General features: G+C 54.9%; 1 protein-coding gene across 1 annotated transcript; it reads right to left on the reverse strand.

Annotated features, from left to right (window-relative positions):
• Positions 1-639: 639 nt before the first annotated feature.
• On the reverse strand, positions 640-27,643 carry SHROOM3 (shroom family member 3). The gene is made up of 8 exons (XM_012745149.2): positions 27,526-27,643; positions 23,179-26,173; positions 18,954-19,027; positions 14,574-15,368; positions 12,688-13,155; positions 9,881-10,031; positions 3,964-4,236; positions 640-2,481 (listed from the first exon to the last, which is right to left on the reverse strand). The coding sequence occupies exons 2-8, from the start codon at positions 26,092-26,094 to the stop codon at positions 2,149-2,151; spliced, it is 5,010 nt and encodes a 1,669-aa protein (XP_012600603.1). The 5' UTR covers positions 26,095-26,173; positions 27,526-27,643; the 3' UTR covers positions 640-2,148.

Consider the following 27,643-nt stretch of genomic DNA (forward strand, 5'->3'; position numbering starts at 1 on the left):
CACAAGCTTCTGGGTGGCCTATTGGTGTTAAGCTGTGTTGGGGACCAAAACTACTGATGTATAGTTTTTACATTCTTAATTTCATCTTAAGATGAAATTTCATTACGTGTACTGAAGAACAAAGGGCATTTGTTTTTAGCTATAAATTTTACTCTCCTAATTTTCTGTTACTGGGTGCTATGACACTCCTAAGCCCAAATCAGCAGAGGGGCCGCCAGCCACAGACCAGGCCCAGACAGCCTAAGCACAGCCCAGACGTGCTGCCTGCTCAGAGTCAGGCTGTCGCTATCTCTAGGGGCTACTACCTTAGCCTGGCCACTAGTCCATTACCTCCTCATCTCTCCAGTTTTTTTTTTTTTTTTTTGAGGGAGTCTCACTGTGTTGCATGGGCTGGAGTGCTGTGGCATCAGCCTAGCTCACAGCAACCTGACTCCTGGGCTCAAGCAATCCTGCTGCCTCAGCCTCCCAAGTCGCTGGGACTACAGCCACGTGCCACCATGCCCAGCTAATTTTTTTCTATATATTTTTAGTAGAGATGGGGTCTCGCTCCTGCTCAGGCTGGTCTCGAACTCCTGAGCTCAAACAATCCTCCCACCTCGGCCTCCCAGAGTGCTAGAATTACAGGCATGAGCCACCACACCTGGTCTCCAGTTGGTTTTAATAGACTTAAAATTAGAGATAGCGTGTGCCCTCTGAGATCTTATTATTGCAACACCATCGTGCAAAATCAGCCTTCAGAGGTTTTTAAAGAGGGAGTTTTTAAATCAAAGTGTGGTTGATGGGTTTGATGTTTAGGAAAAAACCTTTTTTAAAAGGCATCATTAAAACAGCTTGATTACACCTCTCACGGAATAGGGCACTGTGGGCCTCAGCCCCGAACTGGAGCGCAGCCTGGAATCCGGTTTGAGCTGGCTTGGATCTGGACTGCCTCCTCCTGCTGGACAGGCGTGACAGTGCTTGCTAACGAATCTGGCTTCACTGCACACCACCGGTGACAGGGACATGGAGCAGTCGAGGGTGGCGCCGTAGCCAGGGCGCACGAGGCCTTCCTCCTGGGGAAGGCGCGCAGGCGCGGCGGGGAGGACGGCGGGGAGCAGGGCGCCCACCGCGCGGGCGAGCCGGCCGTCCGAGCAAGCGGGCTCGGCCAGAGCCGCCTTTGGAGCTCTTCATTCCATCAAGGGCTTCGCGGAGTGCAGAGCGCCAGCATCACGTCTGCGCCCTCCGCAAGACACGCAAGGCAGACTCAAGTAAGTGGCGAGCACACCGACGTAGTGATCTTTTCATTTTTAAAAATATAAATAACGTTCAAGCTTTCACGATTTTCTTCCCTGCGAGCGTGCGTCTCTGTAAGGCCTGGCACGTTGCAGGAGGTCCGTACCTGGTGCCGCCCGCACCCCGCGGGCGCTGCTGTCTGTCGCGCCGCCTGTTACAAACGGTGGGTCGGGCCCCAGCCAGTTCTCAGTCTCACGCACCGCCTCGCTCCTGGCCGCGCCCGGCAGCCCGGAGCCCCACGGGCAGACAGCGCCCGGCGGCCCGGAGCCCCACGGGCGGACAGCGGACGGCGGCCCGGAGCCCCACGGGCGGACAGCGGACGGCGGCCCGGAGCCCCACGGGCGGACAGCGGACGGCGGCCCGGAGCCCCACGGGCGGACAGCGGACGGCGGCCCGGAGCCCCACGGGCGGACAGCGGACAGCGGACGGCGTCCCGGAGCCCCACGGGCGGACAGCGGACGGCGGCCCGGAGCCCCACGGGCGGACAGCGGACGGCGGCCCGGAGCCCCACGGGCGGACAGCGGACGGCGGCCCGGAGCCCCACGGGCGGACAGCGGACGGCGGCCCGGAGCCCCACGGGCGGACAGCGGACAGCGGACGGCGTCCCGGAGCCCCACGGGCGGACAGCGGACGGCGGCCGGGCGTCCCGGAGCCCCACGGGCGGACAGCGGGCGGCGGCCGGGCGTCCCGGAGCCCCACGGGCGGACAGCGGACGGCGGCCGGGCGTCCCGGAGCCCCACGGGCGGACAGCGGACGGCGGCCGGGCGTCCCGGAGCCCCACGGGCGGACAGCGGACGGCGGCCCGCGCACACGGCCGCAGGTCCTGCGGGCTGGGGCGCCGCGGAGGGTGAGCGGGCGCGGGCAGCAAGGTGCCGCTCAGGGCGCAGCCCCGGCCGGAGGGGCCTCGCGCGCGAGGTCGGGGGGCAGCGCCAGGGCCCCCGCGGCGGGCACGAAGCCGGGCGGCAGGCTCTGCAGCAGACAGCGGACCTGCTCGCGGCCCAGCGCGATCTCGTCGTCCAGCTCGCGGCGCGCGATGAGCAGCGCGGGCTTCATCCTCACGAAGCGCTGGTAGTCCTGCAGCTGGGCGCGCGACAGGCGGCCGGCCAGGACGCCCAGCACCGCGCCGCCCCTGCGGTCCAGGTTCTCCTTGAGCTCCCGGGCGTCCGCGTGCTGCCCCGCCAGGGCCCTCCTCTTCTCGTCCAGCGAGCGCTGCGGGGAGACTGCAGGTCAGCGGCGGCCGGGCAGGGAGGGGACGGGCCACGGCCCACAAGAAGGCCCCGCGGGCCGCGGAACGCCCCCGCTTCTACCCCGACCGCCGCCCTCGAGTGAGGCGGCTCTTTGAAGAGTCAGCTCTCTGCCCTTCGAGTTCCATATTGTGCTGTCCTCTAACTTGTGAAGGCGCATGGTGGCCTCAGTGGAGAAGGGCTAAAATGAGGGCATGGCCTGACTTGGCCGCTCCGGACCTACGACGGGCACCAAGGGCCCTGGAGTATTTTAACACGGGGCCTCAAGGCGCGGTCGCCCGAGCGGTGGCAGCGCCGAGCGCGTTGGAAACAGGAAGGTCCAGGCCCCATTCCACCCTCTGCAGCCAGAAACTCTGAGGAGGAGCCGGGCGCCGCGGCTCACGCCCGCAGCCCTAGCACTCTAGGAGGCCGAGGAGGGAGGACCACTCAAGGTTAGGAGTTTGAGACCAGCCTGAGCAAGAGCGAGACCCGTCTCTACTAAAAAAAATAGAAATTATCTGGACAACTAAAAATATATAGAAAAATTAGCCGGGCAAGGTGGCACATGCCTGTAGTCCCAGCTACTCGGGAGGCTGAAGCAGGAGGATCGCTTGAGCCCAGGAGATTGAGGTTGCTGTGAGCGAGGCTGACGCCACGGCACTCACTCTAGCCTGGGCAACAGAGTGAGCTCTGTCTCAAAAACAAAACAAAACAGAAAAACAGCACCTGGGGTCTGCAGCCAGGACTCCCGGTGCACACTCGCTGCTCTGCCGGGAGGCCGCGGCCGCTGCCCGCCGCCTCCTCCCAGTGGCCGGCGGGGGCCTGTGCCTGCCCTTCCCGATCCTGCAGTCCTGTCGTCCCTCTCCTTGTTTCACGGCGAATGCCCACCCTGCTTCTGTTTCTTTGGGGAGAGAAGCGGAGGAAGACAACTGGGAGGAAGAAAGGCCAGCACCAGTGCTCTCACCTTCCCAAGTATTCCCTGAGCCTTAAGCGCCGCACCTTCTTCTCGGCCTCCTGTCATCTACACGCTATGTTCTCTCCGTGCCCCAGAGACACAGCTTCAAATCTTCGGGACAAGATCGCCCCAAATCTTCTTTATTTATTTTTCTGAGACAGAGTCTCACTCTGTTGCTTGGGCTAGAGTGCCGTGGCCTCAGTCTAGCTCACAACCTCAAACTCCTGGGCTCAAGCGATCCTCCTGCATGTGCCACCATGCCTGGCTAATTTTTTCTATATATATTAGTTGGCCAATTCATTTCTTTCTATTTACAGTAGAGACGGGGTCTCGCTCTTGCTCAGGTCAACTCCTGACCTTGAGTGAACCTCCCACCTCGGCCTCCCAGAGTGCTAGGGTTACAGGCGTGAGCCACCGGGCCCGGCCTTACCCAGATCTTCTTACGAGAGAGATGTGTCCAGTGGCAACTCTGTGTGTGTGTAACTCAGGGGAAGGACATGCCAGGCCACTTACCCTTTCCTCCCTGCTGGCATCCTCGCCCAGGCTGCTGAGGACGTTCTCCACGCGGGCCAGGCGCCCCGAGAGGGAGAGCAGCAGGTTCACCACCTTGCCCAGGTCCCCCACGAACATCCTGTACTTGTCGAGCTCGTTGGGCTTGCAGCGCTCGCTGACCAGAGCCTCCACCTGCTCCCCCAGGGCGTTGTTGCGCTGGGTGTCGCTGAGCAGCCTGGCCCTCGCCTCCTGGAGGCCCTGGAGCCTGCGCACGAGGCTCCCGACGAGCTCGGCCTGCGGAGGCGGGAGGGACGGTGAGACCATTTAAACGTTCCACTATTCAGTTACTACCTACAAGAATCCAGTGAGATAGGTATTATTTCTGTCCCGTTTCACTGATGAAGAAGGTGAGGCAGACAGAGGCTGTCTAGCTGGCCCACGCCCGCACGGCTCGTAAGCGGCAGGGCCGGGCCTGAAAGTCGAGCATCGGCTTCCTCGGCGCTCGGCCTTTATCACTGTGCCAGAACAGCTCAGGAGAGTGTTAGGAGGCCCAAGGGAACGGCTGGTGCGCACACCGGGGAAAGCATGAGAGCGTGCCCTGCGTCTGAGTCTGTGTGCCACCGCAGGCAGGTGGCGACGCGAAGCCACACGCCAATGTTTTCAGCAGGCCCCGGTAAGGGAGCTCGCAGCTTCCCCGCGCCCGCGGCCCTCGGCACCCGAACCCGCGGCCCTCGGCACCCGAACCCGCGGCCCTCTGCACCCGAACCCGCGGCCCTCTGCACCCGAACCCGAGCCCGCGGCCCTCTGCACCCGAACCCACGGCCCTCAGCACCCGAACCCGAGCCCGCGGCCCTCGGCACCCGAACCCGCGGCCCTCGGCACCCGAACCCGCGGCCCTCGGCACCCGAACCCGCGGCCCTCGGCACCCGAACCCGCGGCCCTCGGCACCCGAACCCGAGCCCGCGGCCCTCGGCACCCGAACCCGCGGCCCTCGGCACCCGATCCCGCGGCCCTCGGCACCCGAACCCGCGGCCCTCGGCACCCGAGCCCGCGGCCCTCGGCACCCGAGCCCGCGGCCCTCGGCACCCGAGCCCGCGGCCCTCGGCACCCGAGCCCGCGGCCCTCGGCACCCGAACCCGCGGCCCTCGGCACCCGAACCCGCGGCCCTCGGCACCCGAACCCGCGCCCGTGGCCCTTGGCACCCGAACCCACGGCCCTCGGCACCCGAACCCGCGCCCGTGGCCCTCGGCACCCGAACCCGCGCCCGCGGCCTCTGTGTGCAGGTGGCGCTCAGGGCGCGCGGGGCCGGTGGCGCGGGGCTGCCAGGCCGCGGGCCAGAGAAAGCTGCCGGCCGCATGGGCTTTGCCGTTGCTTCCTTCGCTCCGACACGGGAGAGGCTGGCGCGGGGTCCTCAGCTGGTGCGGGGTCCTCAGCCGCGTCGCCCGGGGAGAGCGCGGCACCTGAGTGAAACCTCCTCCCTCTCCCTCGCCGGTGCCGGCCACACAAAGGCTGCGGGCACCAGGCTGCTATTCACATATTCCCTGGCACGTTCTCTGCCAAGAGTGGCTCTTTTTCTTTTTTTTTTTTCTTTGAGACCGAATCTGGCTCTGTGTTGCCTGGGCTAGAGTGCCGTGGCGTCAGCCTTGCTCACAGCAACCTCAGTCTCCGGGCTCAAGTGATCCTCCTGCCTCAGCCTCCCGAGTAGCTGGGACTACAGGCATGCGCCACCATGCCCGGCTAATTTTTTCTATATACTTTTAGCTGGCCAATTGATTTCTTTGTATTTTTAGTAGAGACAGGGTCTCGCTCTTGCTCAGGCTAGTCTCCAACTCCTGACCTCGAGTGATCCTCCCTCCTCGGCCTCCCAGAGTGCTAGGATTACAGGCGTGAGCCCCCACGCCCGGCCTCAGAGTGACGTCTCTTAAATGCAACTCTGCCAGGACGCTCTGGCTGCTGATAAACTCTGGGGGGCACGAGCCCACTGAGCCCCTCCCCCACTCTTTATGACTGAACTCCCTGGATCCTGAAGAAGTCTCTGGAAAGTTAACCAGAGCAGTGACTGCGGAGGGGAGTCAACCCTCAAGTGCAACCCATGATGGGGTGTAGCTGCCTGTGTTTTTTCTCCCCTCTTTTATGTCCTACCTCTGACCTGAAGCTGACCCCAGTGCAGAGCCACCCATTGGGTGTGCAGCAAAATCTGAGAAATCCCTGCCTTAAAACCAGGGACGAGGAAGGGACCCTGTGAGCCGGAGTGTGACAGAAAGCCTGTTCTATGCCCCCCCAGAGCTGCATGCACAGGCACCTGGAACCCCAAGAGAAAGCCCTTCTTTCTGGTCGAGGACTGGGGGAAGGGACCCATTACTTTTTGCCTCTTTTCCAAGGAGGGTGGTCCTGGTCACACAGGCTGCTCTGACACCACGGGCACCTGTGTCTCTAGCTGGAGCATTAGGAAAAGGGGCCCCTGGGAGCGTGGGCGTCACAGTGGACAGGGCAGCGCAGGGAAAGATGCCCCAGTTCTGTGCACAGACGACACAAGTCCCAGGCTCACCTTCAAGCTGCACGCAGGTGCAGACCAACCCCTGGAAGGGGCACACACGGGACAGACTGGCACAACATGGCAAAGTCTCTGAAAATGGAACTGACATCGGAACTGTCACCCGAGGGTGACACAGAACTCTCGGGCTGAACCTAACAAGGCTGACTGCCTGCTGAAGCAAAACATCATCAACATTCCTTAAGAGGATTTAACAGGACCCAGAGTCTCACAACATCATATTCAAAATGTTCAGAATACAACACAAAATCACCCCATATACAAAGAACCAGTAAAATGACCGATTCTCAGGAGAAAAGGCAAATCAATCAACAAGTGCTAACACTGTGATCACCCAGATGCTGGGATGACCAAAGTCTTTAAGACAGCTTTTATAACCATGTTCCACAATAAAAGTAAACACTTTTGAAATGAAAAGAGAGCCAAATGGAAATTTTAGAACTGAAAACTATAATATTTTAAATTAAAAAAAAAAATCACTGGCAGGATGGAGATAGGAAAGTCAGTGAACTAGAAGACAGACCAATAGAAATTATGCAATCTGTAGAACTGAAAGCAAACAGACTAAAACAACAACAACAACAACAAAAACGAACAGAGCTCCAGGGACTTGTGGCGCAACATGAACAGGTCTAATATTGTCACTGGAATCCTGAGGAGACAGCAATGTGCGCAAAAAATTTGAAGACATAATGGCTGAAAACGTCCATAATTTGATGTAAGACATACGTTTACAGAATCAAGAAGGGCCAGCAGGCCAGGTGTTTTGGCTCACACCTGCAATCCTTGCACTCTGGGAGGCCTAGGCGGGCAGATCGCTCAAGGAGTTGGAAACCAGCCTGAGCAAAAGCGAGACCCCATCCTCTACTAAAAATAGAAATGAAATTAATAGGCCAACTAAAAATATATAGAAAAAATTAGCCAGGCATGGTGGCGCATGCCTGTAGTCCCAGCTACTCGGGAGGCTGAGGCAGGAGGATCGCTTGAGCCCAGGAATCTGAAGTTGCTATGAGCTAGGCTGACGCCACGGCACTCTAGCTGGGCAACAGAGTGAGACTCTGTCTCAAAAAAAAAAAAAGGTAAAAAGAAGGACCAGCAAACCCCAAATAGGATAAACTCAAAGAAAACCAGGCCCAGGCCGGGTCCGGTGGCTCACGCCTATAATCCTAGCACTCTGGGAGGCCGAGGAGGGTGGATTGCTTGAGGTCAGGAGTTCAAAACCAGCCTGAGTAAGAGTGAGACCCCATCTCTAAATAGAAAGAAATTAATTGGCTAACTAATATATATAGAAAAAATTAGCTGGGCGTGGTGGCGCATGCCTGTAGTCCCAGCTACTTGGGAGGCTGAGGCAGGAGGATCACTTGACCCTAGGAGTTTGAGGTTGCTGTGAGCTAGGCTGATGCCATGGCACTCACTCTAGCCTGGGAAACAAAGCGAGACTCTGTCTCAAAAAAAAAAAAAAACAAAAAAAATCAGGCCCATAAACGTCATAAACAAAACACTGGAAAGTAAAGAGGGCAGCCAGGGAAGAAAAACACATTGCACAATGCAGGCATAAACATTTAAATGACTGTGTATTTTCCATCAGAAACCATGGAAGCAAGAAGAAAGTTTGTAAGCACTGAAAGAAAAGAACAGTTAACCCAGAATTCCATATCCAGTGGAAATAAAGACATTCTTAGATGAGGAAAACTGAAAGAAACTGTCACCAGCAGACCTATTCTAAAAGAAATACTAAAGGCCATTTCCATGTCGAGAGGAAGTAAGACCTGGAACTTCAGGCATGAAGGAGGAACAACAGAGGGCAGCTGAGAACCGGAGGCTCCCACGTGATCTCTTGAAGAAAGGCAGTTCCAAGGAACAACAGATTCTTTTTGTCTCTTGAATTATTTCTCTAAGTCTTTGGAGCCAAAGTCTTTTGGCCTGCAGATGAAGGAATCATGTGATAGGTTTAGAATTTTCCTTAATAGATATGGCAGGATTTAGCCAAAGAATGGAAGTTGTATTACGGTTACATTACATTGCCCTTAGTTTTTATGTATGCCAGAAGTTCAGACAATGAAAGTGTTTCATATTTTAGTAATACTTACTTGGAATATATTTATCATGTAGGATAAATAGAAAATATATCAAAGTAGAACTAATTTAAATGCTATTTGCAAATTTTAAAATACTTATTTAAAAACCAAAACTCTAGTTTCCATTGACTGAGTTGCATGCCTAGAAATATATCCTAAGTTATTTATATATTAGATAACAAATCTAAATATTAGAGAACAAATTATTACTTTGCAAAAGTTGGCAGAAGGCTATATTCTGCATTGGAACAATTTTGGGGAATGAATATATTGACCGAGCATCGTATCTTTAACCATCATTAGAAAAGCTTGTGCATCAGGAAGAAAATTACATTTTCAACCTTACGCTGAGTATTTTAACAGATGCTTTTATTATGGTTTACTTTTATTTTTTTTGTTTGTTTGTTTTTTGAGACAGAGTCTCACTTTGTTGCCCAGGCTAGAGTGAGTGCCATGGTGTCAGCCTGGCTCACCGCAACCTCAAACTCCCGGCCTCAGGCGATCCTCCTGCCTTAGCCTCCCGAGTAGCTGGGACTACAGGCATGCGCCACCTTGCCTGGCCTTCATTATGGTTTAAAGCTAATGTTTTAGCTAATGTTAAAGCTAATGTTTCCAAATCAGATGTACAAATGTGACACTACTGAAAATGTATTACACGAGTGTAACTAGCATTTCATTAACACAAAAATTCTCAAAGGGTTTTCCACTGACACGTGATAAAATCCAAACTTCAGCATTTCACTCAAAGTTATGTGACCTTGTGACCTTCTGGCCCTTGTTAATGCTCCCAACTTCATCTCCCACCATTCACGGCCTGCCTTTGGTATTTTCTAAATTTGGCAAGTTTTTTTTTTTTTTTTTCCAGACAGTCTCACTCTGTTCTCTGGGCTAGAATGCCGTGGCATCAGCCTAGCTCACAGCAACCTCAACCTCCTGGGCTCAAGCAATCCTCCTGCCTCAGCCTCCCGAGTAGCTGGGACTACAGGCATGCGCCACCATGCCCGGCTAATTTTTTCTCTATATATTTGTTGGCCAATTAATTTCTTTCTATTTATAGGAGAGATGGGGTCTTGCTCTTGCTCAGGCTGGTTTCCAACTCCTTATCTCGAGCAATCCGCCCGCCTTGGCCTCCCAGAGTGCTAGGATTACAGGCGTGAGCCACCGTGCCCGGCGGAGACGAGATCTTGCTCTTGCTCAGGCTGGTCTCGAACTCCTGACCTCGAGTGATCCTCCCGCCTTGGCTTCCCAGAGTGGTAGGATTACAGGCGTGAGCCACCGCGCCTGTGCACCCCCTTTCTTTATTTACCTTCTTTTCATTGACATCTGCCTGTTCCTCTTCCTCATTCCCTCCTACGGGCATCTGCTCGACCTTGTCCAGAAGCTCAGCCTTGGGAGCAGCCACGCCGCAGTAGGCAGGGCAGTAGACCAGCACACACGCCGCCTCCAGGTCTCCGCTCCTGGACCACAGAGGACACAAGGTACAGCCACACATCACTGACCAGAAGCTTCGTTCCACCGCAGACGTCTGTCCACTCAGAAATGCGTAAAATTCTATTTAATCTCTTTCTCAGAAATCATATGAATTAGTAACTATTTATTAAAGAGTGATTATTATGTATCAGGTGTGGTGGCTCATGCTTGTAATCCTAGCAGTCTGGGAGGTCAAGAGTTCAAAAGCAGCCTGAGCAAGAGCAAGACCCCGTCTCTACTAAAAATAGAAAGAAATTACTTGGCCAACTAAAAATATATAGAAAAAATCAGCCGGGCATGGTGGTGCATGCCTGTAGTCCCAGCTACTCGGGAGGCTGAGGCAGGAGGATCGCTTGAGCCCAGGAGTTTGAGGTTGCTGTGAGCGAGGCTGACACCACAACACCCTAGCCCAGGCAACACAGTGAGACTCTGTCTCAAACAAACAAACAAAAAGAGTGATTATTATGTACCCGCCTGGTAAAGCCAGGCAAGCGTGGGCTAGAAAGCAGTACTGTGGATGGGGCTGGGGGCGGGCCGCAGCCTTCCAGCGGACTCTGGGTGGAACACGCAACCTCTCCGAGTGTTTTTCCTTCTGGGATCAACGTGAGAATGACACTGACTCCGTATCTCACAGAAAGGCAATGAACAGCCACGCTCGATTGACGTGAAAGTGTGTCCAAGGTGCTGCACAAATCTCCGGTTTTAGGTTAATTATTTCCTGCACTTCCTTGGTTACCCATACCAAGGACACGTACCAATTTTCCTTCTCGGGTAAGCCTGATACACCATGTAAGCCTGGGAAATCTAGAGTTTGCCGGTCCACAGTGAACATAAGATGTAAAATTTACTCATTGATTAAACGGCGGGGGGTTTTAAGACTGGATGAAAAATTAGGCATTGGGAAAATTGGTATCTAATATTCTCTGTTTTACTGTGCTCAAGCTGCACTTCAGACTGTCGTTCTAATGCTGCCCACTGTGGATAAATGACTGTCTGGGAGTCGATGATTCTCTTGGAGAGGCATTAACTGTTTGATCGTGTGATATTATTTAATGTTTAGCCCATCATTTTACTATGGAATAAAGAACCACAAAAAAATTGTTTCTAGCTTCCTGCTTGATGGCTGTCCCTCTAAACTATATAACTACATTTAATCCAGCAAATTAAAAATTATGAAAAAGGTCTGATACACGTTGTTTTGTTTTAGTTTTCAGATACACCCATTGCACTGCAGACGGGCTTGCCGGGCTTGTCACCCTTACAACGGCTGTTGGCTGGCAGTCCGACATGCAACTTCCGCCAGAGACGGCATGTGGCCCCTTCTGAAGTCCTCAGGAGGGCCTTTGCTGCAAAAGCTATGTGACCGTCGCACTTTTTTTTTTTCTGAGGTGGCAAGAGTGCTGTGGCGTCATCCTATCTCACTGGAACCTCAAACTCCTGGGTTTAAGCGATCCCCCTCCTCAGCCTCCCAAAGAACTGGGACTACAGGTGTGTACAACCACTCCCGGCTAATGTTTTCTATTTTTAGTAGAGATGGGGTCTTATTCTTGCCCAGACAGGTCTTAGAACAACTGACCTCTGGTGACCCTCCTGCCTCAGCCTCCCAGAGTGCTGGGACTACAGGAGGGAGCCACTGCGCCCGGTCCCATCTCGCTTCTGAATTGACTAAGAACATATATCCTTGATGGTAATGGTAGGAAAGTCCTTTTCTAAGGATGCATTTCTAAATCACTTTGGTCCTTCTGCAGCAAGTGCTCAGAGAACGTAAGGAGAGTGGTGCAACCGCCCACGCAAACTGGCAGGCACACCCAAAGCAGCACAACTGCGGCCCATGGCACCTGGTGGATCGTCCCGTGCACTGCAGGTGCTTAGGGTTTGACAACATGTAACCCTGGATAAGTCCCCTCACCTCAACTTGTCTCTGTTTCCCAAATCTGAAAAACAAGAGGATGGACGCCATGATGAATTAGGAGAGTGCTGACAGCATAACAAATAGCTTGCAAGTACTACATAGCTCTTTCCTGTCTCTCTCCTCCACCAAAACAAAACGTGGTACTCCTGTGAGTAACTTAGGTGGGATGAGTTGGAAATTTCTAAAATGCAAGCCCACGTTAGGATGAAATGATCTCTGTTCTTATTTAGTCTGGAAGCCACTAACTGTTCAATCCACATAGTTTTCATTGAAAATGAAAAAAGCAAATAAAAACCACTCTTGCTTGGCTGGGTGCGGTAGCTCACGTCTGTAATCAGGAGTTGAAGACCAGCCTGAGCAAGAGCGAGACCCTGTCTCTACTATAAATTGGATGAAATTAATCAGCCAACTAAAAATATATAGAAAAAATTAGCTGAGCATGGTGGCGCATGCCTGTAGTCCCAGCTACTCGGGAGGCTGAGGCAGGAGGATCGCTTGAGCCCAGGAGTCGGAGGTTGCTGTGAGCTAGGCTGACGCCACGGCACTCTAGCCCAGGCAACAGAGTGAGACAGGACCAGGACCAGGACAGGCACTGGACCGGACAGGACAAGAAAAACCACTCTCCATCTTTCCCAGAGTAGCTATTTAAGGAGCTACCAGCCTGGCCTGGTCATCGCCCCATGGAAGGGGCTAAACTGTAAGTCTCTCTGGGGACATTACCAGGGACTCACCTGTTGCATTCACAGCCCGGGCAGCTGACCGCTCTCGGCAGGGCCTTCCTCTTCACGCTGTCTTCTGTCAGCAATTCACTGTCTCGGGGAAACAGCCCTTCCATCAGGTCCAAAGTCGTCTTCATTCTGGAGTCTGGGTCCAAAATGCCTGCCAGGGATCTGTCTTGGTGGGCGATTTCCTTGGCCAGAGCCTCTGTTCTGATGTCTTCGGAGCTCTTTGGAGGATCAGAACTGACTTTCTTTTCTAAGCCCCGAGTCCCACCCGCTGGACCACCGCTGAGGCTCTCAGTCTGGCTGAGGGACCCAGCCAGCCGAGGCTGAACCCCCGTGACGGATGGGGGGCTGGGCTCACTGGCCTGCACACCCTCGATGGAAGTCTGGGGCGTGGAAGCCAGTATCTGGCTCCCTTCCAAACACGCCGCACCAGGCACGTGCCTCTCCCTTGCCATCGTCACCTTGGGAAATTTGCTGGGGAGACAAAGACAGAGAGAGAAAGTGGTGAGAAGAGTCACAAGGAGGGTGACCAGGAGGGGAAGAGGAAGCCCGAGGCTCTCGCTCCCCACAGGAGACGCAGGGGGAGGTGGCCGTTTGAGACTAGCACCCCCAGCTGCGGCGCTCTGAAGGGCCTTCCCTGAGCCCGCGAGCTGGTCCCAGGGCTCGCCGTCTCCTAAGGACGATGGGCCGTAGGCTTCCGTTTCAGGGAAGACTGCCGTGAACCCCAGAGTGTTCTGAAAGGTCTAGGTGAACAGAGGCTAGTGGTCGCCGGCCGCTCTTTTGGCATTCAGAGAAGGCCACCCTAAAGGTGGCACTGGACACCGTGTTGGTGCTGTGTTGGGGGGCGCTTCGTCCCGTTCTCTGGCTTCCAAGAAGAGGTTGCCCCAAACACTGCTGACCTTCAGTTGACCTCTTTTTTTTTTTTTTGAGACAGAGTCTGCTTTGTTGCCCAGGTTGGAGTGCCGTGGCGTCAGCCTCGCTCACAGCACCTCGAACTCCAGGGCTGGAGTGATCCTCCTGCCTCAGCCTCCCAGAGTGCTAGGGTTACAGGTGAGCGACCGCGCCGGCCTTCAGTCTACTCTTTATTCCTCCCTATGAGCGTGGAGTGACTCCGGAAAGAGAAGCTGACCGTCCACTGCCCGGCCTCTGGGAGTGAGGCCGCCTCGAGGGTGTGTGTGTGTGTGTGAGTGTGTGTGTGTGTGAGTGTGTGTGTGTGTGTGTGAGTGTGTGTGAGTGTGTGTGTGTGAGTGTGTGTGAGTGTGTGTGTGAGTGTGTGTGAGTGTGTGTGTGAGTGTGTGTGTGAGTGTGTGTGTGTGTGTGAGTGAGAGTGTGTGTGTGTGTGAGTGTGTGTGAGTGTGTGTGTGTGAGTGTGTGTGAGTGTGTGTGTGAGTGTGTGAGTGTGTGTGAGTGTGTGTGTGAGTGTGTGTGAGTGTGTGTGTGTGTGTGTGTGTGTCTAGCAGAGCGTGTTGACTAGGGAGGTAAGCCTGTTTAATTTGGGGGTTCAGCAACAGGAGACCTGATACTCATGTTCAGATAAAAAGCCATATTCTTCGGTATCAGCTCTGTCCGTAATAAAAGTGATATTCTTGTCTTCTGTGCCTTCCCTCTATTGCCTTTTTTTCACCTGATTCAGAACTTGGACAAGAGAAATTTATTTGGACCCCATGAGCCAATTGTGTCCAGAGAAGTGAAACGTAGCTTTTGGCTTTGGCTTTCATTTTCAGCCCTCACCCCCGGAACCCACTGGGCACCTCCCCAGGCAAACGACCGAACGAGCAGTTTCGTGAGCTCAGCGTGCACAAAACCTCCACGCCAGGGCCCCGTGGGGCCAGCAGGAGGAGACGGGTGCGGGGCAGCAGTGTCCTGCTGGTGCCCGCGGCGGGTCCACTCACCTGGCGCCTGGCGCCTCCTGGCCCCCCAGGCCCAGCGGGGCTGCAGCGGGGGGCGCGGGGCGGCCGCCCACCCTGGCCTCCTGGCTCAGTGGAGGCAGCAGAGGGGCTCCCAGCGTGGGGCTGCAGGTGGCCACGGGGTGCGAGTCCCTCAGGAACACGTCGTCCTCCTGGTCCTCCTGGTCCTCCCGTGGCGGGGACGGGGAGCCCCGCAAGGGGAGCACCCCTGGGGCCGCGGGAGGCGCGGCGGGATCGCAAGCCCCGTGCGGATTTGGAAATCGCTGCTGCTGTCCACAGTGGCTCTGGTCTTCAACCTCGGGGGGCGAGGAGTCCCCGGGAGGGCCGGCCTCTCCGCCCGTGGGCACCCCCTTCCCCTGCAGGGCAGGCGGAGGCCACCAGAGCCTCCTGCTCCCTCCTCCCTCTGCAGCCATGAGCTCGAGCTCGGGGCTGCTGGCCTGACAGCCTCTGGGCCCAGGGGGCTGGGGCCGGGAGCCGCTGCTCCCAGGGGGCCCTGCAGGCACCTGGTCGCTCCCTGCCTCATCGCTCGCAGCCTCCTCCGGGCCGCAGCTGGCCCGAGCAGGCGGGGGCAGTGGGCAGCCGAGTGCGGGCAGCACCCTGGTGTCCCTGAGCTGCGCTGGCACCCCTGGCCGCGCCGGCCAGCAGCAGGGTGTCCTGCTGGCCCGCCTCCGGTGGTCCAGGGCTCCAGGACATTCGCTGGGGACGGAGGAGCCGGTCCAGCGTGGTCCAGGGTGGAGTGGGAGCAGCTCTTCGCTGCCTCTCTCTGAGCAGCCCGGCGACCTGGAGCAGGACAAACAAGGGCGTTAGGGCTCTGAAGACAGGGGCAGGCAGGCCAGGCCCAGCGCTCACGCCTGTCATCCTAGCACTCTGGGAGGCCGAGGCGGGCAGATTGCTCAAGGTCAGGAGTTTGAAACCAGCAAGAGCGAGACCCGTCTCTACTAAAAAAAATAGAAAAAAATTAAAAGGCCAACTAAAAATATATAGAAAAAATTAGCCGGGCATGGTGGCGCATGCCTGTAGTCCCAGCTACTCGGGAGGCTGAGGCAGGAGGATGGCTTGAGCCCAGGAGTCTGAGGTTGCTGTGAGCTAGGCTGACGCCACGGCACTCTAGCCCGGGTGACAGAGTGAGACCCTGTCTAAAAAAAAAAAAAAATAAGGAAAAGAAAGAGGAGGAGGGAGAGTCTCACCCCCGGAGCTAATGCGCAGTCACCTCGGGAGGAGGAGCTGACAACACGAGCAAATGTGGCGAAAGGTGGCGCGGAGATATAGAGAGCCGCCGCCTGGTGCCACGGCAACGCCCAGCAGCGCGGAAGCTTGGGGCGCTGGTCGCAAAGGAAAAGGGGTGCCCCGACAAAGGGAGCGAGTCTGCAGCGCCGCGTGCCACGCAAGGGCTGGCGTGAGGACGGGCGAGCCCGCTGGCAAAGCCACCACCACCCGTAGTGCCCTGACTGGCGGTGCAGAGCATCTGGAGAGCGGACGGCGTTTCCATCCCGCGGGGCCTCTGGCTCACCCGCGGCACAGCGACAGTGCAGGGCCTGCCACAAAACCACCGAGTGCAGGCAAGCCGGGCGGGCCGGTCCAGGAGCGTCGTCGCCCGCGTCCGCGGGGACGTGCAGAGCGGGCAGAGGCTCTCCGAGGGGCGCTCCCCACTCCCCGCCCGGCCACCTGTGCCCCGCTCGCTGGCAGGGCCTTCTGGCGCCTGCTGCACAGACCATGTCTCTCTGCTCAGCTGCTCTCCAGACCCCAGGCCATGAGTCTGAAGTACTAGCTTTTCTCTTTTTCTCAGAATTTTTGTGGGGGTACAGACTTTTGCGTCACGTCTGCCGCACGTGCACCGCCCAAGTCGGAGCTACAAGCAGGCCGTGAACAACTTTTGGATGCCTTTATTTATTATATCTTTTTCTTTATTTTTTTTTTTGAGGCACAGTCCCACTGCGTCGCCCAGGCTAGAGTGCCCGTGGCATCAACCCAGCTCACAGCAACCTCAAGCTCCTGGGCTCAAGCGATCCGCCCGCCTCGGCCTCTCAGAGTGCTAGGATTACAGGCCTGAGACCACGCCCGGCCTAGGATTTTTGTGTGTGTGAATGGTTCATCTCACTTAACATAATGTCTTCTTGTAGCATATGACAGTTTTCTTCCTTTTTAAGGCTGAATAATATTCCATTGCATGTATGTACATTTAGCTTATCCATTCATCTGTCAATGGGCATCTGGGTTGTTTCTACCCGTTGGCAATTCGGTGCTGCCATAAATACTGGTGTGCAAATGTCTCTTCGAGACCCTGCTTTCAACTCTTTTGGATACGTTCTCAGAAATGGCATTGCTGAATCATATGGCAGTTCTGTTTTTAAGGTTTTGATTGGAACCTCCATGCTGTTCTCCACACAGTTGCACCGTTTTACATTCCCACTAACAGGGCACAAGGGTTCCAATTTCACTACATCCTTGCCAGCACTGTGATTTTCTGAGTTTTTGATGTTTTTTTTTATATATATAGTAGCCATCCTAAGGGGGTATGAGGTGATATTTGATTGTGGTTTTGATCTGCATTTCTCTGAGGACCAGTGGTGTTGACCATCATTTCATATGTGTGTTGGCCATTTGTCTACCATCTTTGAAAAAACGTCTATTCAAGTCCTTTGCCCATTTATCAATAAGATTATACTTGATTTTTCTTGTGGTTTAGTCCCACCTCTAACTTTAGAACAACTCTCTCTTAGTGGTACTCAGTTCATTGTTACTTTTCCCTTGTCTCTATTTTTTTTTTTTTTTTTTGAGACAGAGTCTCACTCTGTTGCCCAGGCTAGAGTGCATGTCATGGCATCAGCCTAGCTCACAGAAACCTCAAACTCCTGGGCTCAAGCGATCCTCCTGCCTTAGCCTCCCAACTAGCTGAGACTACAGGCATGTGCCACCATGCCTGGATAATTTTTTCGATATATTTTTAGTTGTCCAATTAATTTCTATTTATAGTAGAGATGGGTCTTGCTCTTGCTCAGGCTGGTTTTGAACTCCTGACCTTGAGTGATCCTCCCACCTTGGCCTCCCAGAATGCTAGGCATGAGCCACCGTGTCCGGCATCTAGCTTTTAAGTAAATGCATCCAAACTAACCAAAGTCCTCAGCCTCACCCTGATACTCTCTCTCTTCCTGTCACCACAGCTACAGGAGGAAGAGCACAGCGCCAAGGTAGGCTGCTCTTAGCTATAGAGTGAGTAACTCAATATCCACTTCCTGACCTGGCTGCTTCTCTGTGACAGCATGAGATTGAGTTACTAAGAAGGTGGATACAGAAAGAGAAACAATGATTGAATGAAATATAAGAAAAATTAAGGAACTGGCTTGAGAAAGCATGGGTAGTAGCACGGAGGGCTTAAGGGCATCATCACTAGTCATAACAGATTATGGTAGATAGCTCTACAATGCCGCCTTAAAGCGACACACACAGCGTGTGGTTCAAGGACTTTCCTTGGAAATTTCTATTCATTAAGCCCTATGTAAATACTTCAAAAATTTAAATTTTGGCTGGGTGCAGTGGCTCACACCTGTAATCCTAGCACTCTGGGAGGCCGAGGTGGGTGGATCGTTCAAGGTCAGGAGTTTGAGACCAGCCTGAGCAAGAGCCAGACCTTGTCTCTACCAAAAATAGAAAAAATTAGCCAGGCATGGTGGCATGTACCTGTGTGGTTCCAGCTACTCGGAGGTTGAGGCAGGAGGATCGCTTGAGCCCAGGAGTCTGAGGTTGCTGTGAGTGAGGCTGACGCCACGGCACTGTAGCCCAGACAACAGAGTGAGGCTCTGTCTCAAAAAAAAAAAAAAAAAAATTTAAATTCTAAAACATGGTCCATTACATTTTTCCACTTTAGGAGATAAGATTTTGATAGGAAGTTTTTAAAATGACTTTCCTGCTACTTTCTATCCCTATTGCATATAATTATGATCTTGAACTTTATTTTTCACCCCAGATGCCTCCTGTGAGTTTTTCTTTGTGAAGCTGCCAACGAAAGGCCCTGGCACTGAGGCCACCAGACTCGGTCCTCTGCGCACAGAACGAAGAGACCAGCCACGCAAGGGCCGGGGTGGAGCCACGGCCCCCATGCCGGCAGGAGAGCCTGTGGCCATCGCTCTGACGACAGACTTGTTAGACTGCAACCATTTCCTCAAGGGCACACATTCAACACCTCTTTTGAACAAGTATCATTCTCAGAGAAAAGCCATTTATAAATAAATTTTAAAAAGCTCTCCATGGCCTACACCGACCAAAAACGCGCCTGGCAGCACGCACTGTCGCAACACAGCCTTGCGATTCTCACGGGCAGGAGCAGAAGGAAGGTAGCTCTAGCAGCGTTTACAAGCACAGACGTACCTAGACACAGGGCCGGCCACATAACACGGGTCCTTCGTGAGCCCAAAGCTGCTGCCTTCCCCGAACAGCGCGTCCTTGAAACACAAGAAAGGGACAGCACGATTATCAACAAACAGGTGTCCACAGTCCCCAAGGGGGTGGAGGGTAAAAGGAGAAGCAACGCTTATTTACTGGCGAGCTGCCATCGCCAGGCACCATGATGGCAATCCCATGTCACCCCACCACGTGCATAAGGAGACAGGCCAAGGTCAAAAAGGAGAGTGGCAGAGCTGGGATTGGAACTTCAGTCTGTCTTATCAACTGCCTCCCCTCACAAAGGACGTGTCCTCAGTCTCACGACAGTTATCTCCAGAGTTCAGAACAGACGCTGTACTTGGAATGTGATAACGGCAGTGAACTCAAGGGCCAAGCTTCTGAAACAGCAATAGGGAGATGTGGGAGATGACAGGAAAAGGATAGTTCATGGAATTTCTCAAATGTTCTAATTAGAGAAAAATACGAATCTTGTTTGTAATCAAGTTGCAGTAAATTCTCTCTGGGAAAAATTTCACCCACATGTGGTAATAATAACTCTGGGGACTTTTCATTAGTAGTTTTTCATTTTGTTTTAATAGGGGTCAATATTGGTGTCCTGAAAGGGTCATAGGTCAGGTGTTTTTTATTTATTTATTTATTTATTTATTTTTATTTTAGTGTGAAGGGGTTCTCAATACGTTGTCCAGTCTGACCAGCCGTGAAGTGATCCTTGACTTCAGTTTCCCAAGTAGTAGACTACAGGCATGTGCCGCCAAACCTGGCTTATAGGTCAGTTTTTTTTTGTTTTTCTTTTTTTGAGACAGAGTCTTGCTTTGTTGCCCTGGCTAGAGTGAGTGCTGTGGTGTCAGCCTCGCTCACAGCAACCTCAGACTCCTGGGCTCAAGCGATCCTCCTGCCTCAGCCTCCTGAGTAGCTGGGACTACAGGCATGCGCCACCATGCCCGGCTAATTTTTTTCTATATCTATTAGTTGGCCAATTAATTTCTTTCTATTTATAGTAGAGACGGGGTCTCACTCTTGCTCAGGCTGGTTTCGAACTCCTGACCTAGAGCAATCTGCCTGCCTCAGCCTCCAGAGTGCTAGGATTACAGGCGTGAGCCACCGTGCCCGGCCTGTAGGTCAGTTTTTGATGGTATAAAATCTGGCCCATGTGATCAGGTCCGTGAGGAAAATGACGACGTTGCTACTGATGATGATGAAGATATATTCAACTCTCAATTATTTATGCTAATACAAGTAGTAACCAAAAACTAAATCCACATGTCATCCCTAAACTTAGTTTCAGTAATTTACTTCACCATTTACCCTGTCAAAGGGCAACTGGTTTTATTCCCTCATTTTTTGTATTTTTGGGCCTGTCAGTGGCAGAGGCGCTGTTAAGCAGCAGCAGACAGGGAAAGGCGGCCACAGGCAGAAGAAACCAACGCCGGACACAGCGAGGACACACTGCCCCTTGCCAGCCCGCCGCGTGCCAGTGCCCTGCGACCCACAGACTGTGCGCCTGCGATGTCAGGCGCTTGACAGTTCTTTTGTAATTGAGTCTTCCTAACCATGGGGAGGGGCGTGCAGCTGCAGCTGAGTGGTCTCGCATCTCGTCCACAGGTAAGGAAGCGGAGAGGGTAAGATCAAAGCCCAAGCTCTGTCCGTGCCATCTTCCCGCGTGCTCGGAGCGGGGTGCAGGCGGGCGGCGGCTGGAGGGAAACGAGCTCCGCAGCCCCGACGTGCACAAACACCAGCGGGCGGGATTCCTGCTCTCCACGAAGCCTTATGGTTCTCTTAAAGCCTTTCTCCACTACCTTGTCCTCTGCTCACACGAATGTGCCACTTTGCCAATAATTAATCAGAAAGGCCTATACCCTGCTTGAGCTCGCAATGTAGTACAGTATAAATATGCTTTGCATTCTATTACATACTTTGTGTTTGAGAATGAATCTAGCATCTGGTATTCACATGATTAGCCCCTAAAATGTCAAGCTTAAATTGATATTTATGTGTGTGTGTGTGTGAATAAAATAAAGGAAATTAGATTCAGTAATAAACTTTTTTTTTTTTTGAGACAGAGTCTCACTTTGTTGCCCAGGCTACCGTGAGTGCCATGGCGTCAGCCTCGCTCACAGCAACCTCAAACTCCTGGCTCAAGCCATCCTCCTGCCTCAGCCTCCCGAGTAGCTGGGACTACAGGCATGTGCCACCATGCCCGGCTAATTTTTTCTATATATATTAGTTGGCCAATTAATTTCTTTCTATTTATAATAGAGACGGGGCCTCGCTCTTGCTCAGGCTGGTTTCGAACTCCTGACCTCGAGCAATCCGCCCGCCTCGGCCTCCCAGAGAGCTAGGATTACAGGCGTGAGCCACCTCGCCCGGCCAGTAATAAACTTTTTTTTCGCTAACAAATCTTGCTTCAAACAATTAATAAACTATTGAGAGACCTCTCTAAATCTCCTGTCAATCAAAATTCCATCTGGACAGAAGGAAAATAACTTCCCAACCTGGAAGAAGCCCAAGGAAGATAAATTTCTGTTGGATTTTCTTGCTTTGAAATGGGCATATATTCACTGTCAAAGACTTTCTATAAAGTGACAACAAGTTAAAGTACTTACGGCAATACAGGAGAAACAGTGGCTATGGAAGAAATACTAGACATAGAATTATACTAACTTCTTAAACATCTAATTTATGTTTGTTACTTATCTCAAAACTGACTTAAAACAGCAGTTCTTAGCAGACTTAACTGTAAACCTAAAAGCTATTGAATCCCAATCCTCACTCTTATTTGGGGTTCCAAGTTAGACATCCTAATATCTCTGTGACTGATGAAAAATGAAGACAACAATAAGCATCTACTTTATTTATTTATTTATTTTGAGACAGAGTCTCGCTTTGTTGGCCAGGCTAGATTGAGTGCCATGGCGTCAGCCTAGTTCTTTTTTTTTTTTTTTTTTTTTTTTTTTTTTTGAGACAGAGTCTTGCTTTGTTGCCCAGGCTAGAGTGAGTGCCGTGGCGTCAGCCTAGCTCACAGCAATCTCAAACTCCTGGGCTCAAGCCATCCTCCTGCCGCAGCCTCCCGAGTAGCTGGGACTACAGGCGTGCACCACCATGCCCGGCTAATTTTTTCTATATATTTTTAGTTGGCCAATTAATTTCTTTCTATTTGTTTTTAGTAGAGACGGGTCTCGCTCTTGCTCAGGCTAGCTTCGAACTCCTGACCTTGATCGATCCGCCCACCTCGGCCTGCCAGAGTGCTAGGATTACAGGTGTGAGCCACCGAGCCCAGCTCACGTGTTGTTCTTTAGGTGATTTTATCCTTGTTCGAAAATCACAGAGTGCACTTACACAAACCTAGATGCTACAGCCTATGGCACACCTGGGCTATGGGATCCAGCTTACTGCTCCCGGGCTACACACCCGCACAGCACGTTACTGTACTGAATGCTCTAAGGAATTATAACACAATGGTGAGTATTTGTGTGTCTAAACATTGAGTGGTATAGTAAAAATAGGGTATTCTAATCTTATGGGACCAACATTATATATGTGAGTCCATCTTGGACCGTTATGTGGCATGACTAAAAGCAATTGACAAATGAAATCAATTTACTGGTTGATATTTTCAGATATAAGATGTTTAACTGTTTCCTCCCTCTCCCCATCCCAGCCTTTTTTTATTTAAGGAGACAACATGGTACTGTGACTTAAAGAATAGAGTCGGGCTGGGCGTGGTGGCTCACGCCTGTAATCCTAGCACTCTGAGAAGCAGAGGCTGGAGGATTGCTCAAGGTCAGGAGTTCAAAACCAGCCTGAGCAAGAGCGAGACCCCATCTCTACTATAAATAGAAAGAAATTAATTGGCCAACTAATATACATAGAAAAAGTTAGCCGGTCATGGTGGCGCATGCCTGTAGTTCCAGCAACTCAGCAGGCTGAGGCAGGAGGATGGATTGAGCCCAGGAGTTTGAGGTTGCTGTGAGCGAGGCTGATGCAACGCGGCACTCTAGCTGGGCATCAGAGTGAGACTCTGTCTCAAAAAAATGAAAGAAAAAAAGAAAAAAAAAATCAACTCCTGAAAACAAATGCTACTTTTCTGCATTTGCAAGGAAAACCCGAACAGGAGTGGGGGCGGGGGGAGACCCACTAAAGCTTCCAGGGCCGAAGCAGGCCTTGGCCAGCACCTGCTGCTTGCACATACCTGGCGCTTCTTGTCCGCGGTGGGAGACGACCTGGACCGCACGTGGACAGGCACCGCCAGAACATCGGAGCGCTCCAACAGGTCCTCAGCTGACATGGACTTCCCGGCCCTCCTGGCCGCAGCCCCCCAGGAGGACGGCTCCCCAGGGGTCCCTTCTACCCTCTGGGTGCCTCTTGGCACATTAGCTCCACTGAGCAGCTCCCTCGGGGTTTGGGGGTCCCAGCACCATCGTTCCTCAAGGCGGTCCCCCGCAAAAGAGCTGCTGCGATCCCGGGGAGCCCGCCCGGGTTCGGGGACCGCAGCATCCCTGCGGGGCTGCAGGCTGGGCTCCCGCAGCGAGCTCAGGCTGGAGGCCGAGGGGAGGCCGGGCTGGAGGAAGGCGCAGCCCCCTGCGGAGGCGGGCCGCTGGCCGGTCTTGCGGTGCACGTAGGCAGCCAGCGCGCTCTGCTGGAACTGCCTGAGCTCGGGCCCCGACAGGCCGAGCGCCGCGCGCGCCCTTTGCTCCACGGCGCGGCTGTCCGCGGAGCGCGGCCCGGTCCTCTGCGCGTCCGGCTCGGCCTCTTCCGAGACCCCCACCTCGTTCATCCTCTCGGGCTCCGAGTAGGAGCGCTTCTTCTGCTCAGGGGTCAGGCGCCGGCGCGCCCCTCTGCGGGAGGCGCAAGGCGCGGGCCCCGCGGCAGCCGGGGTCACGCTGCGCCGCTCCCGCGGCGTGTGCGGGGAGGACAAGGCCGCCGGTGCCTCCGGGCTGCGCAGCCCCGCGTGGGCCGAGGAGGGCCGAGGCTGCCACGGCCTCGACGCTGCGGGCGCGCCCAGCTCTAGGTCTCGGCGTCGGAAGGAGGTGGCCCCCAAGACGCGGGACTGCGCACCCTTGATGCTGTTGCGGTAGGCGCGGCTGAGGGGCGCGTCCTGCAGGGGCGACTCAGGGGTGCCAGGCCTGTCGTGCGGCCACTCGGCCTCCTCCCCGAAGAGCTGGAAGGTGCTCTGGCTGCGGAGGAGGCGGGTGTCCGGCCTGCGGGGCTCGCCGTCCCCCCGCGCGCCGCCCGCAGCCCCCCTGCACTGCCGGCCGCACAGCGGCCAGGAACCCTCCTGCGCCGTCGGCTCCCAGTGTTTGAAGTGCTGCTGCCCACCGTCTAGGGCTTCGGCTGACTCAGAGAGACGGATGTTGGCTTTTGTCTCCTCCAAGTCATTTCCGGAGATCTTGGGCGTTGGGGCGGTCCTGCTGGGCCTGTGGCTCTGGCTGTAAGTGCAGCTGCCCGCACCTGGGGCGCTCTGGCTCCCCTGCTCTCGCTGCTCGATCTCAGACACCTTCTCCAGCACGGAGCAGGGGGCCTTCCTGTTCTGGAAGCCCTGCAGAGCCGAGGCACTGCCCGAGCCGAGGCCCCGCCAGCCCAGACCGGCCGTCTGTGGGGCGGCCAGCTCTTCGCACCTTGGGTCTGAACTGTGGGAAGAGGCGCTGGCCCTGCGCTGCGGGGCCGGGCAGCAAGCCTGCTGGTCCCCACGGCCGCCGTGGGCAGGAGCCGCTTTCCTCCCAGGGTCCCTGGCACAGCTGGGACTGCCCCCAGGGGACCCCTCCTGGGCTCCACCTCCGAGCTCCAGGCTGCTCTGCCACCTCAGGCTCTCAGGAATGTTCTGGAGAGATGAGAAGGCTGACTTGGCCTTGCCGCAGTGGCTTGCCAGGCTCTGGCCCAGGCCTCTCTCCTGCCTCCGCGGGAGGCTGGCATTGTGGTCTCCCCGGACGTCGCCCTCACGGGGCTCGGAGGGCCTGGAAAGTCTCTTGTCCTCGCCGGCGTGCCAGGCCTGAGCCTGAGGGGCCGTGGGGCCGTGGTGGCCAGAGCCCGGCTCGCTGCGGTGGGTGCTCTTCCTCTCACTGACGGGGCGCGGGCTGCTGCCTTGAGGCGGCGGGAGATGCCTCTTCAGGGGGGTAGCCTCCTCGTTTTCAGGCCCTGAAGGAAAATGGACTTTGGAGGACACGCACCTGGCTACAGTTCCCGGTGTGCTCTCCACTGGGGCGCGCGGTGAGTTGCGAGCCAGGGGCTGGTGGAGGGCAGACCCGGGCCTGCTAGATGCGTTCTGGTTCCCATCCTCACCCAAGGCAGGCGCCCCGCCGTGGGCTCCCTGAGGGGCCGCGTAACCACTCTCCCTGGCCAGCGCGGGATAGACCGTTCCGTTAGTGCCCGCGGAGGGCCGGGGCACCTGGGCAAAGTGTGGCTCCAGGGAAGGTACCGGGTAGACGCCAGTGGGCAGCAGAGGCCGGCCGGGCTGGGCCGCCGGGGGGCTGCTCTCGGGACTGCCCTCGGGCACCCTGTGCAGCTGCTGCTCCAGCAGCGGAGGCTTCGGGGCACCCAAAGAGTTTGCCTGAGGCCAGCAGAAGCGTTTCTTATCGAGGCTGGACCAGGAGCTGGGCCGCTCGCGGTGCCGGAAGGCTGCGTAGCTGTCACTCCGAGCTGGAGGCAGGGGTGCACCCGCTTCAGGAGGCAAGGGACCTCCAGGGTGGCTCCAGGGTGGCGGCGGCGCTCCCTTGACCCGAGGGACATTATACCATTTATCACAGCCCTGCCCGCCTGCTGGTGCCCGGGCCTCCCTGCCAGGAAGCAGCAGGGCCGTGGAGTCCACCTCGTACTCGGCCGACACTCCCTGCCTGGGGTCGTAGACCGTCTTGATGTAGCGGATGTCCGCCTGCCTCGGCCCTTCTAGCAGGCCGCCTCGAGCAGCAGCAGCATCCGCAGAGCCCGCGTGCTCCCGGCCAGAGACGCCGGGGGGAGGCCGCTCGAGGACGCTCGAGCTGGTGGAGAGCGAGCCGTAAGCGGAGTCTCTCTTGCTGTGGCAGCGGCCGGGCTGGTCGATGCTGCTGGTGGGCTTGGCGGGGCAGAGGAGGTGGCAGGGTGGGTAGTGCCCGCTGGGCTCCAGGCTCTCCATGCTCCCTTGGGAGCTGCCGTGGTCGGGGCTGCGCCTCAGACGAGCGTGGCCGTAACTGGAGAGGTCACTTGCAGAGGAGCTGCAAGGAAAGGAGACAAAGCGTCAGCGCCACTGAGCCATTGCTGTTCGGCAGGCGCACGGGCCCGGCTCGTAAACGTGCTCTCGGGTGAGATGCTTGGCTTTTGGAAGGGTGGGTAGAAAGAGCCATGTTTGGGCCTTGCTCAGCCTCCCTGCAGGTCACCACTGGCGTGCTGCCCAACACGCGATCCCTACGTGCCTCTAATCAAGCACAGGCTTGCAAGGGGAGGCGCGGGGAGGACAGGAGGGAGCCGCGTGGCCCTTGGGCACAGGCATGTGAGTTGCTACATGCTGCAAATGACATTCTGCAGGTGCCAAGAAATGAGAGTGGGGGGGGATACGACCAGAAAAGGAGGAGGTGTGACTGAGACTGAAATTCTGTGTCCCTTAGGGAGTGTTTGTCAGAAGAGGAGAAAAGCTTAGTAAGAGAAGAGGCAGGTGAACGGGCGAGGGAGGCCGACGTGCGTGTCGGCCCTTCACTCCTCTTTCCTTCCGACGAATGGAAGGCTGCAGCCCGCAATCGTCCTGGAATCTCAGCTGTGCTGGAGACGGTCTGTGGTGGTGAGAGCGCCAAACACAAAGTGAACGAGAGACACAGAGGGAGAGAGAAGCTGGAAAGGAGGAGGGAAGGGAAGCTTGATAAGGAGTCTTAATTGTGGGCGGCTCTTGGGCGGCTCCAGGATTCCGACACCTATGGATGGCCTCCTCGAACCTCCTCGCCTGTTAGGAGGGCAAGACCTCCTCATCTACAAGCCCCGCCAGGTGGTCTCCAGAGCCCGGCCAGAAAAGGGGGAAGACTTTTCTCAATCCTGGCAATGCACACCTCAGAAATTTGCCTCAAAGCAGAATTACTTAAAACTAGTTTTCATTATAAACTCAAATATACTTCAAAAAAGAACTCCAAAAACTCAACAAAATAAGCCAAAGACATTAACAGACACCTCACTAAAGAAGACATACAGACAGCAAATGAGGACATGAAAAGATTTTTATAAGTCATTTGTCAATTACAAATTAAAACAAGACACCACTCCACACCTATCCGAATGGCCAAACGCAGAACACTGACAAGGCCAAGTGCTGGTGAGGGCATGGAACAACAGGAACTCTCGTTTGTTGTAGGTGGGAATGCAAAATGGCGCAGCCACTTTAAAAAGACAGTTTGGGGCCGGGTGCGGTGACTCACACCTGTCATCCTAGCACTCTGGGAGGCTGAAGCGGGAGGACTGCTTGAGGTCAGGAGTTGGAGACCAGCCTAAGCAAGAGTGAGACCCCGTCTCTACTAAAAATAGAAAGAAATTAGTTGGCCAACTAAAAATAAATAAAAAATTAGCCAGGCACGGTGGCACATACCTGTAGTCCCAGCTACTCGGGAGGCTGAGGCAGGAGGATCGCTTGAGCCCAGGAGTCTGAGGTTGTGGTGAGCTAGGCTGACACCACAGCACTCTAGCCTGGGCAACAGAGTGAGACT

Source organism: Microcebus murinus, chromosome 26, assembly GCF_040939455.1.
Source record: "Microcebus murinus isolate Inina chromosome 26, M.murinus_Inina_mat1.0, whole genome shotgun sequence".
Classification (NCBI taxonomy): domain Eukaryota; kingdom Metazoa; phylum Chordata; class Mammalia; order Primates; family Cheirogaleidae; genus Microcebus; species Microcebus murinus.

What these genes read in the sequence shown, in the direction of transcription:
- SHROOM3 (XM_012745149.2), bottom strand. Translation starts at nt 26,094, where the DNA reads ATGGAGAGCCTGGAGCCCAGCGGGCACTACCCACCCTGCCACCTCCTC. An exon ending in CAGATGTCAATGAAAAGAAG is followed by an intron (nt 4,237 to 9,880) that starts GTAAATAAAGAA and finishes CCGCCTCCGCAG; the next exon opens with GCCGAGCTCGTCGGGAGCCT. An exon ending in ATGCCAGCAGGGAGGAAAGG is followed by an intron (nt 2,482 to 3,963) that starts GTAAGTGGCCTG and finishes GTCTCCCCGCAG; the next exon opens with CGCTCGCTGGACGAGAAGAG.